The following is a 20,432-nucleotide window of genomic DNA, read 5'->3' on the forward strand; positions in this document are numbered from 1 at the left end:
CAAAATGTTTAAAATATACCTAAGCATTAAGTATAAACAAATTTTTTAGGTAATTTTGACTTTCAAACTAACTTATTTTTAAAACAGTCATTTAAATTTAATACCTTACTATTAGGGATAACAATAATTAGTAAATATCACCTAGGGATCTTAGAAGATAAGATAAGCACCAACGATAAATAAAAATACCCACTCTGTAGATAAATATTATTGATGGAAACGTTTTAGGTTTGTACAACCACATCAAGAATTTAAAAAGCCATAATTTTGTTGTATGTTTACATAGCTTTAAATACCATAATTTACAGTCCAATGTTTAAATTTTTCCTTGATTTTTCCATTTTGAGGGTGCACTTCAATTTATGCAAATTTGTAGAGTGCACTTTAATGATTTACGCCCTAAGTTTCAACTTACAAGAGTCGAAGAAATCATCATTTTTTACAAAATAAACTTCAACTATTTTATTATGCATAAATTATTATTGTTTACTTTCTTTGTCAATGAGTTTTTGTTTTGCTTTAAGAGTAAAAGATCTTTGATTATATGTCACCTACTATTAAACCTGACAAAATTATATAATCACAAGCGGATGCGCCCCTATGTATTAAAATTGATAAGACGGCGACAGAAAATTTTAAAAAATTACCTAAAACCTTCCCAAAGGCAATATGACAAAAAATTACCTAAAACTTTCACTGGATCTATGTGAAGCTACCCTAAAAAAAGGGGAACTTAATCAGTGCATTATCAATCGAAATCTTAAGCTTTAGACAAAAAAACCTTACTACTTTATATAAAAGGAGAAAAAATGATTTAGACATGTTCTTTAATTCGTTGGATTCAAATTTTCATTATTTCTTGATTGGATTAAACAAACTAGCAATGGATAGTCCACTAATTAAATCTTAATTTGAAGGGTAATATTGTGTATCATGATTTGAAGTATGGTTCATTTTATTTCTTTGACCATTTTCTGCTGCTGTAAGATCTCTGGAAAATAAATACTTTTACTATTTAAAGGTTTTATTTTTTAATTAAGAGTAAAATATATATAAAACGGAAAAAAGGCATACTATGCAGATAACTAATTTTCCAGTATATAGAAATTTGTTAAATTATGATGTGTAAAGTAAGAAATATATAGAATATATTGTTTTAGACATAATTAACTTTTTCAATTTTCCCCACTTCTAGACATAGGAAAACCATTAGAAAAGACAAAGCATGAGAGATAATTTTTGCTTTAAGATATCCTTTAAAAACAGCAGAGACAAAAAAAGTTTTAATATGAAATAGATAGTTTAAAAGAAACCTATTTATTTCAATAAAATAACCGTAACAAATTAGGTATAATCTCCCTTATGAAATGAACCTGAAAATCTTTAGCTAATTTTATCTCATCCTTTTTAGTTCACCACAGCCGCCTGCCAATTATGAACAATAAACAAGATTTCAAGGCTATGTATTTGACTTGAATATTTTGGAAAATTTTCAAGTGATGAGACCAGAAAATTTAACCACAAATATTATATAAAATCAATCAAGAAATCTAAATCTTATCATTTACATATCTTTTAATACTTAAGTTTTGAAGCCAGTGATAGATCAACGGTATAAGAAAAGCTCATTGAATATGTATCTTCACAAAAAAGTGAATTATAAATAGCACAGCCCAACGCATTTCCCATAACTCGTATTTTGGGCCATAATTTGTGAAACACCATGAAATTCAAGAAATTGAAAAACAATTTCACATTTTTTTAGTTGACAAAATGTAGTAGAACTAATAATTACGAATGTTTAAACATTAAAAAAGGTATTTATTTAACAATTGATATAGTGCATCAAAAGATATCAAAAGTAGTTTAGATAATAATTGATTCTTTCCAAATAAGAATTTCCTAGTAATTTAATTCCTGGTATTAAGTTAAATGATAAAGCTTGGTCTCTTAAATGCTATCTACTGCTAATATATGAGGTGATTGACCTTAATAAAAACCTATAAACAAACTCATTTCCCTGCACAGTTAAATTTTAAATTTTAATATTTATAGGATAATTAATTCCATCAAAAACTGTTATCCATATATTTGTTAATCTAATTAAACGGGTAGAAGTGGAAACTAATTTATTTAGTTATCTTGTAACAAATATTTTTTAAAAAGACTATTCTCATTTTTTGCTTTCCTTTTTTCGTAGTAAAGGTGCTCTTTATACATTGACAGTCTTTTTTAAGTCTGTCTGTTATACACCTTTGGGTTTTCAAAGGACAAAACTGAAATTTTATGCATTGTGAATTTCAAATAAATCTTGTTTTTTTCACAAGACTAAAAATGTTTCTTTAATTCCCCTTCCCCCCCCTATTTTTACAAAACAGACCATTTTTACATTTTTGCTTTATCTTTTAAGCCAAACAACTAAGCAATAATTAAAAGTGCTATATTTGAGTTAAAATTATTTTTCTGCTTTCTCGGATATTTAAACACTAGGAATTGTAGCATGTGATTTTTTACAGTAAATTTTATGCTACAAAAGTTGTGGTTAAATAAAGGCCAACTGTATTATTCAAAGCCTTTTATGCTTTAATAAAATAAAAGTTACATTTTTATACAGCCTTTTACAAAACTACTTTTTCAATAATTGAACCCTTTATAACTTTAATAACTTTTATTTTTAACCTTTCATTTTACCAAGTATATGTAAGTAATACTTGTCTTGTGCACGTTTTAGGGGAAGAAAGGGTTGTATATTAATTTGACATCCATATTGACTCCGTCTGTTGTATGTGATTCACATAAGCTTACATGAAAGTACAAACTAAAATCAAGAACTATAGAAAAGTCATTTAATATTGCAAAATTTCCGTCTGTGAAAAACAACCCCGAACACTTTAGCGTGAAAACTAATACATGGATTTGTTTTAAAGGAATGAATAGATGTCCTTATAAAACACTGAATATCCTTATACTAAAGTAACAGGATGTTTTTCTGTGTGTCTGTGTGTCTGTACCGAAGGATCTCGCTAATCGCTAAACCGATCGGCTTCTCCTTAACAGGGTAGCTTATCATAGGTCCCGGAAAGGTTTATAACTATTTTCTTAGGGGGTGGGACACCCCCAACCCCACCAAAAAATGAAAAATCCCCCCCCATAAAAAAAATTTAATTTTTAACTAAAAGGGGGGAGGCGGATGTGCCACTTTTTGAAACCAAAACTAAAAGTCAAAGGAACTCAACTAAAAAAAGAGTTACAGGTCTGAGATTTTGCATGGCAGTTGCTTTATAGGGTTACAATATGGAACAGTGAAGAAACGGCGGCGCAACCGCCGAAAACCGCCGAGAAATTGCAAAAAAAAATTCGGCGGGAAACGGCGGTTTTCGGCGGTTGCGCCGCCGTTTCTTAACAGTTCCATATTGTACCCCTATAAAGCAACTGCCATGCAAAATCTCAGACCTGTAACTCTTTTTTTAGTTGAGTTCCTTTGTTGACTTTTAGTTTTGGTTTCAAAAAGTGGCACATCCGCCTCCCCCCTTTAAAATGAGGGGGGGGGGAGGAACCCCCCTCAAAAAAAATTTTTTGGCCTCCCCAAAATTTTTTTTTTTACTTTTTTAAAAAATCTAAAATAAGAATTTGGGTTATTAAATTCGTCTCTCTCCTTCTCAAGTGCCCCTAGAGGCCTCTAGGGGCGTAGCTGCTAGTTAAAATTAAGATAGCACAGCACACCCACTATACTCATTTTATTATTATTGATTTTTTTAGTAGGAGGAACGCAATTTTCTCAGATACCATAAAAGACAATAAATACAATTTATTCCTCTATATCTTATCTTGTTTGTCTGCCTTTTAATACGTACATATAAAGCGTTGTATTAAATGTTATTTACTCGGCTGCTACAGAAGATATTTTTTTAAAATTTCTTATGCAGATATCCATATATCTAAACTTCTTATTGTCTAACTTTTATTTTTCTTATAATAGAAACTTTTTTTCCTGTTTTTATGCATAATCAGGACAACTTTTTGTTGTTTTATATTCACACCAATGAATAATTCTTGACAATTCAATCCTTAGTTTGTCTCCTTATCTCACAACAATACAAAGTGACAACAAGTATCAAATGCTTTTTCCAAGTCAGAAAAACGTAAATGTTTAAAATGATATTCATTGTCATAATATTGGTTATTCTAAATAAAATTGCAGGTATATACTGTATATGAGTTTTGAAAGTGCAGCTAATATATAAATAGGTAATGTCCATATGTTCCTAATTTTGTGACATTTATGTATTACTCATGGACTTTAATTAAATACTCCTTTAAAATCTTATGGACTTAAATCTTAAAATGATATATTATAATAAAGATTCTTTTAAGTCTAATAAAAATTCATACTGACAAATGCCATTGTAAAGTCAAACAAGGATGACAAAATCCATAAAAGCGAAGCTCTGAAACGGTTGGACAAACGGACATTAACACTTGTATAGTGTCAGAATTGAATAATCAGAATATAAATAAATTAATAAATAAGAGACAAAGCAAAATTGTGAGTAAATTTGTTAAAAAACTTCTTGATGCAGGAAAATGTTTTTGGACATACTTACATTTTAGGACTTGATTATAGAGTTGCTTTGCTTATAACATTGTACTTTGTTGTCCAAGGAATCAGTATACCGAAAATCAGAACAATCGGACAATTAGATCACATAAAAATTTGTTGTTAAAAAAGTAAAAAATCAACATGTTTAACCCATTAGTGCCGAGCGCCACTTTTATGGGCCGATCGAGCTGTAAGTTTCAGGGAAGCTTTATAATGGTCAAAACGGAATTCGTATTTTTTTGTTTTGCTCTAGTGGCGTGCACAGGAAAGTTGCAAAAAAACCCGGTTCGGCTTGGCCATAAATACCAACCAGGCATTAACACCCGTTTTTGGTGCTTTCCCCCAGTTTTAAAACCCGGTTGACCTGTATAAACCCGGTTATTTTGACCAAAAATCGAAAAATGTAATTTTTTAACGCCAAAAGTGAGATGAACACTTTTTAGAAATTTGATACGATCCGTAATTGAAAACTACACAACCTCATGTAATCTAAAGAGCTACAAGTATAATACGAAGCGATTTATTTCAAATTTAGTGTTTCGGCTATAGGTGCCGCCGTTTCGGGAAAAAAATCCGTTGCTCGAAGTTTTAAAAGACACACACTACAAAAAAAGAACATTAAAATTTGGGTGTTACATATCAGAAAACGATCATAAAACTATTGGGTGACACCTATAGAGATTACTAGGGTTATTATGGTGGCTCAAACCCTTACTAATGACGTTAATTGTTATTTTTATTGGTTGAAAAGTTAAAACCGGGTAATAAAAACCGAAACCGAGCCGGGTTTTAAAATTTTCGGGTATGTATGGCCAAGCCGAACCGGGTCATAATAGGGCGTAAAAAAACGATAAAAAAATCATATAAAAAATAATAATTTGAATAAAACGAATTCACATATAGATGCACTTGTCAATAAACATTAGATTTCACGAAAAAAATCAGCGACTTTACTATAAAAACAAAAAAGTTAGAAGGGGTATTTTGAATTTCATGATTTTCAAATTTTGTTGAGCTATACCATAAAACGGAAGTAAGCTTAACTGCCTGCTCCAGGGGGAAAAGAAAGCCAGGGTAGTAGAGGAGGGATTCATACTGAGAATGATGCAATTATGGAGCCGGAAACCGGTTTTTTTTCCATTTTTCGGAACCGGGTTTTAATGTCCGGTTCGGCACTAATGGGTTAAAATGGACGTACGGACATTCTGGTAATTATTATAGAGTTGCTACGCCTTCTAAATCGTACCTAACTACTACAGGAATCACCATGCAAAGTTTGAAATCGATAGGACAATTCATCAAATAGCATCAAAAAAACTATAGGGAAAGGGCCTACACAGAATTAATTTGATTTTGGAGTAAAATTTTTCTTTGATCAAATTACCTCTGGAATACAGAGTAAACATAATAATTCTTAAATTAAATATTTGTAATATGTATATCTATTTAACGTGTAGATATTAACCACCAGCCCATGTGACATCGTAAAAGCAAAGCTTTTCTATATTTAGGGTCGTTCCGTTTGTCCGTAACGGATAGCTCTTATCGTTAATTAGGCATGTCCAATCGACATGGTGATTCCTGTAACAGATTAAAAAATAGTAACTCTGTAATCGATACCAGAAAGTTTGCACGTAAATTTAAAACATTCATCTGTTTTTTGGAATACTGATTCCTATTACAACAAGGTACAATGTTATAAACGGTATTGAGCAGTATCATGTATTTAAGCAGTTTAGCAGCAAAATTACTTAGAATTTTGTTTAGACTAATACATGCTTTATATTATGCTTTTTCAGTTCTGTTCGTTTGTCCTACCGTTTCAGAGCTTTGTTGTTATGAATGCTGTCATCTTTGTTAACAATGTAAAACTAAGATATTTTTTATGATAAAGAAGTTGTATCAACTTTTTTGTTTTTTATTTAAGATAGCTAGCCGGTCCTTTCAGTAAGTAGTAGATGTAAAATTTTTCATAGAATTCAGATATGCAATCGGTTTTTTTGTAGACCTCTTATTTTTTAAGTAATTTAAGTTTTAAAAAAAAATAATTAAGTCGGTTTTAAGGTACTAAAACGCAACAAAATAAAAGAAGAAATTGGCCAGTATGAACAAAAATAGTAAGATCTTTAATTTGACACCTTACTTTTAAAATTCTGTTGAGTAATTATTGAAAAAATCTATTTTTTTAACCTCGGTTTAATAAAAACTTTAGACCTAAATATTTTCTCAAACAGACATAAAAAACATGGGTTCATATATACCTTTAGAATCAGAAAAATATTACGAATCTATTCTAAGCAAAATTGAAAAAGTTTTATAAAACTATAATAAAAAAAATAAGTTTATTTTAAGAATCATAATTTTCGGCTTTAAAGGGTTAGCTTGAACCAAACCTGAACAAAACCTAAACAAAAGACAATGCAATGTAGCAGATATTTTTTAAACACAAGAAACAATAATGTATTTTTAACTGCATTGTTTTGAAGTTTATAAACAGACTGATGCATATTTGTTCATAATTTTTCATTCTTTACATGTTCTTTAATATCACTATATTCATTGTAGTATCTATTGTATATATTGTATGAACGTTCTCCTTTTTTTCTGGCAATTCTATAGGTTAATTTTATAGATTAAGCTTCCCGATTCGTCAATTTTTGCGATTTGTGATTGGCTAGTTTAGTAGTTACAATTCTTAAAATAACTTTTTTATTTTTTCTATTTTTTATTACAATTTTTTTAAACTTTTTCAATTTTGCTTACAATGGATTCATATTATTTTTCTCATTCTAATGGTATATATGAACCCATATTTTTTATGTCTGTATGAGAAAATATTTAGGTTTAATGTTTTGATTAAACCGAGGTTAAAAAAATAGATTTTTTCAACAATTACTCAACAGAATTTTAAAAGTAAGGTGTCAAATTAAAGATCTTACTATTTTTGTTTATACTGGCTATTTTCCTCTTTTATTTTGTTGCGTTTTAGTACCTTAAAACTGACTTAATTATTTTTTTTTAAAAACTTAAATAACTTAAAAAATAAGAGGTCTACAAAAAAACCGATTGCATATCTGAATTCTATGAAAAATTTTACATCTACTACTTACTGAAAGAACCGGCTAGCTATCTTAAATAAAAAGCAAAAAAGTTTATACAACTTCTTTGGAAAAAAAATTTTGATTGGTAAACTTTAATTGCGTGTAAATTTATCAACAATATCAAAATAGAAGATCATCTTTAATTTATACAAAAAGTTTCAACATAATCTTGAATATTTTTAACTTTTTATCTAAAGCCCTTTTCAATTGATCTAAACTACCCATACAAAAAAGTTAAAGAGTAGCCACATATAAAAAAAATTATTTGAAAAAAATTGTGCATTTTTTTGTGTGCAAATTTGTTTATTAAGTCATAAAAGTATTTGGTGGGATTTTGCGGAATTAACAAATTTGCAAAATCTGTCTTTTCAATTTTATGTTTTCACAAACTTACTGTTTTTTTAGCCTAAATCATATGCAATCAAGGAACGTTTTAAAAAGGGTGTTAGGGTATAAACTTGCGTTAAACCTATATTGAAATGAGAAACAAGATAATTATTTATATAAAATTTAATAAAAAAATTTAAATTACATTATGAGATATTATAGACGTTTATGACATTGAAATGCTTGCCCTGAGGAAATTGAAAAGAAAACATACCATTCTTTTAAAGATTAAATCCTCCATGGGCATAATTAGTAGCAAAGTTACTCTATAATTCGAAATGTCCGTTAGTTTCCGTAAGACTTCTTATCAACATTCCCATCATCATTTTGGAACCTTATAAACTAAAAAAAATTCATGGTGGGACTATTTCAGGTTATCCATCTGATTTATTTTCATCTACTTTTTATGTCACTTTGTTATTCTGTTTGTTTTCAATGTTGTATGGATTCGAAACTTATGTATGTTGTCATCCTTGTTATTTGCAAGATTGTAGGAACATTGATGTAATCTCACCTGTATATTATATTAGTAACTCTTGAGGATTACTCTAACACCCAATAAACAACATGCATAAAAATAAAAAAAAATCTTCAAAATAAAGGATTAAAATCAATTTTACATAGTATTTCTTTTTCTTACGTTTTTAGGAAAATATTTTTTTCTATTCAGGGATGCAGGGAGTACATTGGGCTTTTTATTACACTAGTCTCCAAGGTTTCATAATTACCTTTTTTTAAACAACTTTGGGACATTTTATCGAATTTTGAATTTTTTTTTCATGAAGTTCAGTGTCCAAACGTTTTTACCATCAATTGTAATCTACAGAAAGGGTAATTTTGTGTATCATCATTAAGGATAAACATATATCGATATATAAAAGTAAGGAATTGTCTGTTCGTGTGTGTATGTATTTGTAGCAAAGGATATCGCTAACCGTTGATTTTATAGTGTTCTTCTTTACAGGGAAAGTTTATTACTTCCTATAAAAATTCACCACACATAAAAAATTACTATTTTTCTTTATAGAACTTTACTGAAAAGTCGAGGGACGGCTCTTCTCCTCCTCTTTCCTTAAAGCAATTTAATTATTTGGAATTATTATTTATTTGAATTATTAAGGGAATGAGATACTAGAGACGAGAATAGATGAAGATGATCTTATGGAATTTTACAGATTTAAAAGATCAACTCCTACATTTTACAGGTAACTAATAGACAAGAAACAACAACAAGAAAATGTACAGACTTTATTTGTTCGAACATAATTGTAACCAGTGAAAGAGACAAATAATCTAAAATAGACAATACTCAAAAATGCACAGTTGACTCACAGCGCACAAAAATGCATAAAAATACCCTTTCTTACGGGTGTTTTCTTTGTGATGTGCATTATTGGTTCTTGGCTATTCCAGAGTATTTAAAGCCTTGTTAAAATAATCTATTCCAGCAATATTTCACCATGTACTGCACCAGATCTGAAAAAATATGTAAACGCCATTATTTTACATCGTATTTTGTTAAGGAGTGGGAAAGCCTTGGCGGCAGATGTATCCTCAACACTGGATAAACTATTAGACAAACATAGGTAGCAGTTTTAATAGAAACCGTTCACAGAGATTTCTCATGGGTGTTAAGATAGGAGGGGGGGGGGGGGAGGGGGGGGCTTTAAGGAGATTAAGAGAAATTTGAAAATTGAGACATAATCATTATATTAATGTTTTTAAAATCCTTTTTACACGTGTTATTAAAAACAAAGTTTTCATCCACAGCGATTCACCAGGGGGTGAATAAAGGCAAAGGCAAAGGCAGGCCTTCAAATCTTTAATATTAAGGGAGGTATTGACACCCCTCTACCGCATGCCACTGCTTAGAACCCTGTAAAATTTATTTCTCCGTATTCATGAAATATGCCATTCTTGTTTTTAACATTTAAGCTTAATTAGTCCTAAACTAGTGTGTCATAATTAATCTGTAACAAAGCATTCTTGTTTTATTAACTATTTGAGAGTGAAGGCACATTGCACTGTAAATAGTGCAGTGCTTTCTCTTACAGCGCAAGATTCCAGCACCCTGTGGGTACTCTAACCCTGCATGTCCTATACCTGCAGGGCTACATTAAATTAATACATAATCCCTCTTTATTTCAATTTCTTTCAAAGTCAGAGGGAATGAATTTTTGTGCTTACTAATCACTTTGTGGTAAAACCGCTAATTTATAAATTCCAGGTATAATAAAGAGATGCGGCCACCTGGAATTAACTTTGACCTAGAGCCTATCAAGGTCACAATGAACTTGGCAATAAGGTATTAAAATAAACTACTCTTTAAACGGGGTATTTTGTTTGTTAGTCCGGCCGTTTACTAATAAAATTAATTTAAAGCGATTTTTATTTTTTTCTAAATTTTCATAGGCAGAAAAAGGTTTAAAATAAATAGTTAGGTCAATAGGACCAGTAGATGAAACTAAAGAAGTTTTTTTTACTGAGCTGGATCTTTAAATCATTTTAGTGGTGAGCCAGATCGGGGTGCGCCGAATTTCAGCCGATCACAATTTCATAAAATGCTGTGCTCTCGTTGGTGAAAAGTTGGCTCACCCCGATCTGGCTCACCACTAAAATGATTTAAAGATACAGCTCTGGACTGTTATTTCAGATAATCATAGATAGAAACAGATTTAATATAAATGATTAGGTCTATGGGACCAGTAGATGAAACTAAAGGAGTGTTTTTACTGGACTGTTATATTAGACAATTATAGACAGATAAAGATATAATATAAATGATTAGGTCTATGGGACCAGTAGATGAAACTAAAGGAGTATTTTCACTGGAGTGTTATTTCATATAATCATAGACAGATACAGATTTAATATAAATAATTAGGTCTATGGGACCAGTAGATGAAACTAAAGGAGTATTTTCACTGGAGTGTTATTTCATATAATCATAGACAGATACAGATTTAATATAAATAATTAGGTCTATGGGACCAGTAGATGAAACTAAAGGAGTATTTTCACTGGAGTGTTATTTCATATAATCATAGACAGATACAGATTTAATATAAATAATTAGGTCTATGGGACCAGTAGATGAAACTAAAGGAGTATTTTCACTGGAGTGTTATTTCATATAATCATAGACAGATACAGATTTAATATAAATAATTAGGTCTATGGGACCAGTAGATGAAACTAAAGGAGTATTTTCACTGGACTGTTATTTTAGACAATCATAGATAGATAAAGATTTAATATAAATGATTAGGTCTATGGGACCAGTAGATGAAACTAAAGGAGTATTTTCACTGGACTGTTATTTCAGACAATCTTGGGCTGATAAAAGATTAAGGTACAGTTTATAAGTATAATTGTACCTGATTGTTGTAACCATAGTTTATGCCAAAATGCCACGACTTCAAAAGTTTTCATATGGGCAAAAAAATCAAACATTTTGTGAAAAGTTTTTTTTACTAAAATGTACAAAATATAGGTATTCTTTAAACCAAATATTACTATTTATGGTTATTTGTACATATACTGTTTTTTAAGTTATTGGTCTATATACTTTGTTGAGTCTATCATAATCATAAACTTATGCCATGAATTCTTGATAGGTATTATTGTTCATATGACTAATACAGCGAAACATGGATAGAGAAACTCACACAAATACACAACCAACTATTTAGATTTAACACAAGTGGAGTATCAGAGCTGGTATTGAACTGGCAATTCCTGACAAAAATCTGGAAACCTGATACAACATTTCTGAATGGACAGAAATCATACCTTCATAAAATCACAGTGCCAAACAGGTATTTGGAAGCGAAGCTTCTCTAGTTGCCATTCGTCTAGGTCTGTTTGTCTGTAATTCTGTATCCATAAACATACTTTAGTGGCTTCCCCCTATGGTTGGGTGACGGTAAACCCCCAGAATAAAATTATTAATAAGGGATAAAAAGTAAAGAAGTAAAATAAATAGCAGGGGCTAGAAATAGGGGAAAAGCTATTGAGAAAATACGACGATACGCCAATTAAAAGACGTTGCCTCTAAAGGGACCTATACTCGAATAAGTTACCTTTTTTGAGAGTAACCTAAAATCAATACTTATAATTGTTTTATCAATTAATATATATAATTATTTTTGCAGATTTTTAAGAATATCTCCACAAGGACGAATTTCATATTCGCAGGTTAAATTAAGACTAATTTTGAAAACAAACATAAAAGGATTTTAAAATAAATTTATGGGATTAAGTGCAGTTTGTTTGTGAACGAATATCATAAAAAATTTATAGTTATTGAGTAATGGCCATTCGCATTTATTTGTAGTCTTTCTTATATTATCAAATAAAGTTTTATACTAACATGCTATGTAGGTTCAGGCTTTTGGCCGTTAGCAGCCTTTAAATTTATTAAATATCTTTTTAGATAATCTATTCCAGGAACATTTTACCGTGAACTGCACTTGATCTAATTCAAGTGTTCCACTTTTTAAAGTTATCTTACAATATATTTTGTTTCAGAGACTTACCATCTGGGCAAGGTGTCCCATGTATTTAGGAAAATTTCCTTTTGATTTTCAGTCCTGTCCTTTGAGTCTAGGTATGTATAAACGCTTTGTTAAAGTTAACAAAATGCAATTATAAATTTGTACCACTATTGCACCACTTTTGATTCATGTGACGTAATAAAAATGAGGGATTCTCCATCTCTTTTTAGGGGTTTTCTTTCCCACTTCTCCTCTCATCTCCCACATTTTATGACGTCACAGGAATCAAAAGTGGTGCAAAAGTGGTACATATTTGGCTTCGTCAAAAATAGCATTAAATTATGAATAGCAAATCTTAAGAATCTGGTAAGAAAAGCAAATTTTTATTGCGGCTATTCTATTATTTGGGTATATTCGTACCCTAACTTAGGATAAAAATTGAAAATAAGGTGTATCAACTTTTTTTTATAGCTAGCCGGTTCTTTTAGTAAGTAGTAGATGTAAAATTTTTCATAGAATTCAGATATGCAATCGGTTTTTTTTGTAGACCTCTTATTTTTTAAGTAATTTAAGTTTTTTAAAAAAATAATTAAGTCGGTTTTAAGGTACTAAAACGCAACAAAATAAAAGAAGAAAATGGCCAGTAAGAACAAAAATAGTAAGATCTTTAATTTGACACCTTACTTTTAAAATTCTGTTGAGTAATTATTGAAAAAATCTATTTTTTTAACCTCGGTTTAATAAAAACTTTAGACCTAAATATTTTCTCAAACAGACATAAAAAAACATGGGTTCATATATACCTTTAGAATCAGAAAAATATTACGAATCCATTGTAAGCAAAATTGAAAAAAAGTAAAAAAAGTAAAAATTAAACAAATGGCCAATTGTATTTTTTGTTCAGGCAACACTATCGTCTTCTCTTTTTTACCCCCTCTTTACCCCCTTCCCATTTTTATACTCAATTCAAGAATTAAGACGTTGCCTGTACAATATAATATGATATTTTCATATAATTCCTTTTATTGTAGTTTATATAGTATATTGTAAACTTTTTTTTTCAATTTTGCTTACAATGAATTCGTAATATTTTTCTGATTCTAAAGGTATATATGAACCCATATTTTTTTATCTGTGAAATAATAAAATTAAGTTCAAAGTTTTTATTCTTGTGGGTTTAAAAAAATCGATTTTTTCAATAATTACCTGACAGAATTGAAAAAGTAAGGTGTCAAATTAAAGATCTTACTATTTTTGTTCATAATGGCCATTTTCTTTCTTTTTTTTGTTGCATTTTATTACCTTATAATCGACTTAATTTTTTTTTTTAAACTTAAATTACTTAAAAAATAAGAGATCTACAAAAAAAAACCGATTGCATATCTGAATTCTATGAAAAATTTTACATCTACTACTTACTAAAAGAACCGGCTAGCTATAAAAAAAAAGTTGATACACCTTCTTTATAGAAAACAAGACAATTGCTTTGTAACAAGCCTTTAGGTATTGGCATCCTTATTTGGTGACTTATACTCACAAAATATCCTGAAACCAACATGGGACCAGTACTATGCTTTAGTAATATACGAGATTTTACATGACAAACATACATACATCTATGTACATTATAAATCTATTTTTAATAGGGTGAGAAATTATATTGGACTTAAAATTTTGATATACAGAAGTGATAATTGTGTTCATCATCATTGAAGATGTACTTTAATTTATCTTATCCCTTAATATCCCTGATTTTAAAACAAAGAAGAATTCAATAAAAAATTATTAAACATATATTTATTGAAGGGTCCTACAGTTATACAGGCAGTGATGTTCTATACGCTTGGGATAATGAACCTATCTCTATTGACAGCAGGAAATTACACATGATATTGTCAATTAAGATCTATAGAACAGCTGGAGTATATTTCTAAATATATTTAAGATTCCTTTAAGATCTATTAAACAATCTATAATACAAAGTAGAACGATGTCTGTCTGTCTGAAGCATAAGATCTCAGTAACCACTGAACCGATTCGGCTCTACTCTCAGGGAATATACCTACTGGTTCTGGGATGGTTTTAAGCTATTTTCTTGGGGGGTGGGACACCCCCAACCCCCCCAAAAATAAAAAGAATAGGATACTTCTATGTGTAATATTTCATAGAGAATTAGCTCAATATGATATTATAGACTGGCAATACGGAGTTCATAATACCCTAACTAACAGGTAAAGTTTGTAATAACAATCCTAATAATAACAAGGATGACAACATCCATAAAAGCGAAGCACTGAAACGGTAGGACAAACGGACATTAACACTTGTATAGTGTCAGAACTGAATAATAATAATATAAATGTATAAGAGTCAAAGCAAAATTGTAAGTAAATTTGTTGAAAAACTGCTTGATTCAGGATAATGTTTATGGACATACTTACATTTTTAGGACTTGATTATAGAGTTGCTTCGCTTATTACATTATACTTTGTTGTCCCAGGAATCAACATACCAAAAATCAGATAAATCGGATAATTATATCACATAAAAATTAGTTGTTAAAAAATTTAAAAAATCAACATGTTTAAAATGGACGTACGGACATTTTGGTGATGATTATAGAGTTGCTACGCTTTCTAAATCGTACCTAACTATTAAAGGAATCACCATGCAAAATTTGAAATCGATAGGACAATTCTAACATGCCTAAATTAACGAAAAGAGCTATCCGTTACGGACGGACGTACGGACGGACCGACCCTAATTATAGAAAAGCTTCGCTTTTAAAAATCTACTAACCATATTTCAGGGTGATCCATATAGTCACTTATTGGAAGGGTATCACTACTGAATGCCTCTACTCCTATCTCGAAAACTATAAGAGATTTTAAGATATACTACAAAGCAAAGTTGTTTTTTATTGAAATTTAGGAGGATTGAATTTTATTTTACCGCCCTGGCACCGTTATTTACCGTTAAAAACGGCGGTAACAGTGAAAAACCTAAAAGAGTAAAATTGGTTAGTTTCCTAAGCCTTACAGGAATATAAAACACTTAGGAAACTCTCACTCTAAATATAGCCTAAGATATTATATAGGATTTGGCCCATTATCCAATGGTTCAGATCATTGTATGACATCTTACCATGTTAGGTAATATCATTAAGTTTCCTAAAAGGACCATTTGTATTTATAACGTAGATATCATGACCAACATTAGACATTATTGTATCGTATATAACCTTAATATAATGAAGTGAGCATAATTGTCCTTGTTTTTATATATTTAGGAAGCTATCAAGTGGATTTAGAAATGATTCTGTAGCATATCTCAATTTTGATCTTGAAAGACAGGTCACATTTTTACCTGTATATTGTAGCGAAGTGTAGAACATACTTTGGACACGTCACACCAATCAGTTTAAAATGGGCTATGATAGGTGCCTAATTTTGAAGAATAGGCTATTGGTTTTAAGAGTAGGTATAACTTGCAGAACAAAGTTGCAGATTAAATCAAACTTTGTGTACACATTATATCTGATTTAAGTATGTAGCTGCATCTTATCCTTTTCGTGCTGTAGTTTAACCCATTTGGTGTGCACAGGGTTTATCCAGATGGATAAGCGAAGTGATTAGGGTGTAACAAAAAAAATAGGAGGGATGCCAGAGAGGTGTTTGTATATGTAGCCATGGTTTCTTAGTGTTTAGACCTAAGAAGTCATGGAGTAGGACGAGACACTTTTGTATGCTAGCACCAGGGCCAGCTCAAGGTCCACGCGCGAGTACAAATACAATGGACCTACTCTTGATTACCTCACCCTCGCCAAGTATGGCAGGTGTCCCAAATTAAGTCACCGTAATGAATGACGCTCTCCACAGAGGAGCTTGGTTAAGAGTTGCACTAATATTATGTACTTGACTATTGAATATCCAAACTACCCAATTATCACCATTCTTACACAACCAAGGGAAAGTTGCGTGAATGAAGTGCGACTGAAAAATTCGAGTTACCAAATGGGGACTTGAACAGAACTCGAACTCTCACCACCGTAACTCAGTGCGTAACCACAGAGCTACGACGCCCCTTATGCCAGAGAGGTAGATACACTCCCCTCATGCACGTCTCTGGTTGATAAGTATTACTAATTTTAGTGTGACACAACCTATCAATTTCAGATTTTCTTTTTTTATAGGCAGGTTTTTTCTTGCTGGGTATTTACTTTCCCCTGACCCTGGCGGTCATGTGTTCCTGGGTCAGCTTCTGGATTGTTAAGACTGATGTTCCATCCAGGGTTGCCCTAGGTAATATTTTAGTTGGTGCTTTTATACATATTATTTTGAAAATAAAATGAATAAAGCAGGGAGGGTTGTGGGTTCCATTAGTTGCCAAGTGATAAAAATTAACCCTAACAAATTTGATTTGGATACATATGTTTAGGTGTGATGACTATTTTGAGCGTGACAAAAATAGGATTTGGTGGAAAAGCTAAACCACAGGTTATTTTAACTTACATTAGTGATCTTCAGGGATAGATCAATGAACGATAAATTGATGTATATCCCCAATTGTGATTAACTATAGGAGGTATATTATTTGTAAAAATCTCGATAGGGGGATTACGTAAAATGAAGCACAAACTAATTGAAGATGCATATATATATTACATAATTTTTTTAAATTTCGGGGTTAGGTTTTCCGAACTTGAACTTCTATGCAACCTTAGTTTATTTAAATCATGATTTTATTTTCAATTAGGTAGGATACGCCACAGCCCTTGATGTTTACATTTTTATCTGTTTTTTCTTCACCTTCGCTGCTCTCACAGAGTTCGCCATCATCAACTTCATCAGCATATACTTCAAGAGGCTCAGACAGTGGGAGGAGGATAACCCGGAGAAAGGTAGAACTACAGTTTTTAGGCATAGGAAAAAATCTATAACACCCCTTCATTTAAATTTATATTTAAAAATAAGGGAGGGGAATAAGTGCTAAATAGGCAATATTAGGGAAAGCACCATAATCTTAAGATATTAACATAAAGGGTAGATAAAATTGATTAATTTTGTTCAAATGATAATTATTTTAGTGCATTCAAGGTATCAGTACTCACAAATTCGTATATTTCAGCAAAGGCAAGAGTAGAAAAACTAGAAATTATGAAATCAAATCTAAATTCTAAACCAAAAGAAACAAAAGAATTTACAGGTAATTTTGTTTAGCAAAGCGATCTAAAATGATTCGTTTTAGAAATCAATAGTCTAAGAATCAAGAAAATAGGATAAGTATATCATGATATGAAAAATTAACACATGATATTTCTGTATATGATTATAGACTCAGGCTTTTTACGACTGGAACACGGTAAGAGCTATCCGTCACGGACGAACGGACCTACCCTAAATGTAGAAAAGGTTCGTTATTAATATAACTTTATGATAGGTATAGACAGGGAAGTTCCAAAGGACAGAAAAATCTTTGAAACAAGTACAAACACAAGCAATAATCCTTTTGAAGATGACTTGGACGAAAACTATACTGAAGATTTAGCTGATAAAATATCTGTTGCAAAGGCAGAAGGAAAGGATTATGGAGATCTTAAAATACAATTATCTTTCTCTTAATCAACTCTTGAACCTTTATGAATTAAGTATACTGATTAGGGTACAACAGTTAAATGCTTTTATGATATCAGAGAATGTATTAGGTCCTGGTAGCCGCAAAGCTTTAGGAATAAGACCATGCAGTCTCGCTGTTATTTCACTTATTAGTCTCATCAACTTATTTTAAAACTATCCGACTAAACCGCTTAGCTTCGACAAACGCTCTTATTCAAGCGACCGACAGACTTCGCGACTGCCAAGCATAAAAAAAATATATGACATTTGTCATTTTAATCTTTTGAAGCCATTTCTGTGTCTTAATTTGATCACTATACAAAAAAAAGTCAAAACAATATTTAAAATTAGTTTACCATAATTCCATCCTAATGCTTAGATGAAATAACAACTGAAGCTTGTGACATAACAACAGATAGAGATGTAACTTTTGAAACAGATGAAAATATACAGGTTTGAACAAATATCTTAAGAGATAATTCAATGGAAAATAAAATTTTTCTATCTATTTCTATGATATAAACTAGTAAGATTATATGTTCTCACTAACCACTGCACCTACTGAGTTATCCATTTTAGGGAAGCTTCACATATGTACCAGGGTCATTATAAATATATCTTGGGATGGTTATACACCATTTCTTTACCACCACCTTCACCTAGATGCTGAGGACAAAGCCGCGCGTGATTTAAAAACTGCAATGTAGCAAATCATTTTCATACCTTTCATAAACATTCTTTAAAAAATCAGTAAAATAAAATAAAACAGAGGTGGATTCTTTAAAAAAATTTGCCCCACTAATCGCTTAGTGGGGCAAAATTGTTTTCGTGAAAAATCCTCTAATATCACATAAAAAATCTACAAAAATTAAATAAAATCTTATGTTTATAAACCTTCAATGATTTTGTTTAATTTTGTAGATTTTTAATGTGATTTTGGTGTTTTTTTCACGAAAAGATTTTTGCTCCACTAAGCGATTAGTGGGGCAATTTTTTTTAAAGAATCCACCTCAGTACAGGGTAGGTAATCCCTAATTATACGTTTTCAGGAGGTAGAGACCGAGAATAGGTTTGTGGTGAACATCTACACAAGAATAAGAGAATGGAGACCTAGCTATAAGAATAAATTTAAAGCTACATGGGATATTTTACTTTCATATTACAGGTAGCAATAAATTTGACAAAACACAAGCAAAGTTGTTAAAGAATGGATTTGTAATATTTTTCTCATTCTAAAAGTATATATAACACCTATTTCTTATGCCTGTGTAATGATATAATTAAGTTCAAAGTTTTTATTCTCGTGGGTTAAAAAAATTTATTTTTTCAATAATTAAAGATCTTACTATTGTTGTTCATAATGGCAATTTTCTTCTTCTTTTTTTGTTGCATATTAGTACCTTAAAACCGACTTAATTTAAAAAAAAACTTAAATTACTTAAAAAATAAGAGGTCTACAAAAAAAACGATTGCATATCTGAATTCTATGGAAAATTTTACATCTAATTCTTACTAAAAACACCGACTAGCTATAAAAATAAAAGTTAAGACACCTTCTTTAAGCAAGGAAAAAATTATCTAAGTTGAGCCAAACAAAGGGACTTAATATCAACGATGTACATGCACTTTGGATTAGAAATCTAAACATGAAATTTCAGACTTCTATCTTTACAGTGTAGTGTACAAACGTACGGACATTGCTAGTTAAACAGTTGCTGCTGAGAGGTTATACAAGTATTCCCAAGAAATTTTAGTCATCTATCTGTAGTAAAAGCTAGAAAAACACATTTCCTTTAAATAATGTTCTAAAAAGCATTACAGGCATACCGACTGAACAAGTGAATTATATCAATAAACAAAATTGGCCGTCCAAGTCTAATCGCAACTGAGTAAATCACATTTCATCTTAGAGATGGACAAAGTAAATTATAAAGTAATTTTTTCAGGGACAAATATATTTACATCTACCCTGTGGAGGGCGACCTTCTATATGACGAAACTCAATATGTCGTCGACAGAATTGACGAATTATCAAGAATTTTATTCCCATTTGCATTCGTTGCAACAGGGTTTATCTATTATATTGTTTATATTTATCTATAAAATTATAAAATGTATAAAAATCTTCATTTAAAATTACATTAAATATAAATAAATATAAAATAATTTATAAACAAAATTTGTCTTTAAATAAAATGTTATATGATGTTCTTTTTTTTGTGATGAAATGTCT

General features: G+C 30.6%; 1 protein-coding gene across 1 annotated transcript; it reads left to right on the forward strand.

Moving 5' to 3' along the window:
- Window positions 1-4,081: 4,081 nt before the first annotated feature.
- Window positions 4,082-20,378, forward strand: LOC145316996 (gamma-aminobutyric acid receptor subunit alpha-6-like). Its single transcript, XM_080157851.1, has 19 exons — window positions 4,082-4,201; window positions 9,209-9,293; window positions 9,612-9,674; window positions 10,316-10,393; window positions 11,357-11,440; window positions 11,781-11,906; window positions 12,243-12,285; window positions 12,619-12,697; window positions 14,391-14,458; window positions 14,751-14,815; window positions 15,874-15,937; window positions 16,777-16,885; window positions 17,022-17,080; window positions 17,340-17,484; window positions 17,712-17,789; window positions 18,024-18,159; window positions 18,577-18,652; window positions 19,249-19,364; window positions 20,146-20,378. Exons 1-19 carry the CDS (start codon window positions 4,147-4,149, stop codon window positions 20,300-20,302), a joined length of 1,686 nt encoding a protein of 561 aa, XP_080013977.1. The 5' UTR covers window positions 4,082-4,146; the 3' UTR covers window positions 20,303-20,378.
- Window positions 20,379-20,432: the final 54 nt, after the last annotated feature.

Source organism: Acartia tonsa, chromosome 4, assembly GCF_053477335.1.
Source record: "Acartia tonsa isolate MP-2025a chromosome 4, ASM5347733v1, whole genome shotgun sequence".
NCBI lineage: Eukaryota > Metazoa > Arthropoda > Copepoda > Calanoida > Acartiidae > Acartia > Acartia tonsa.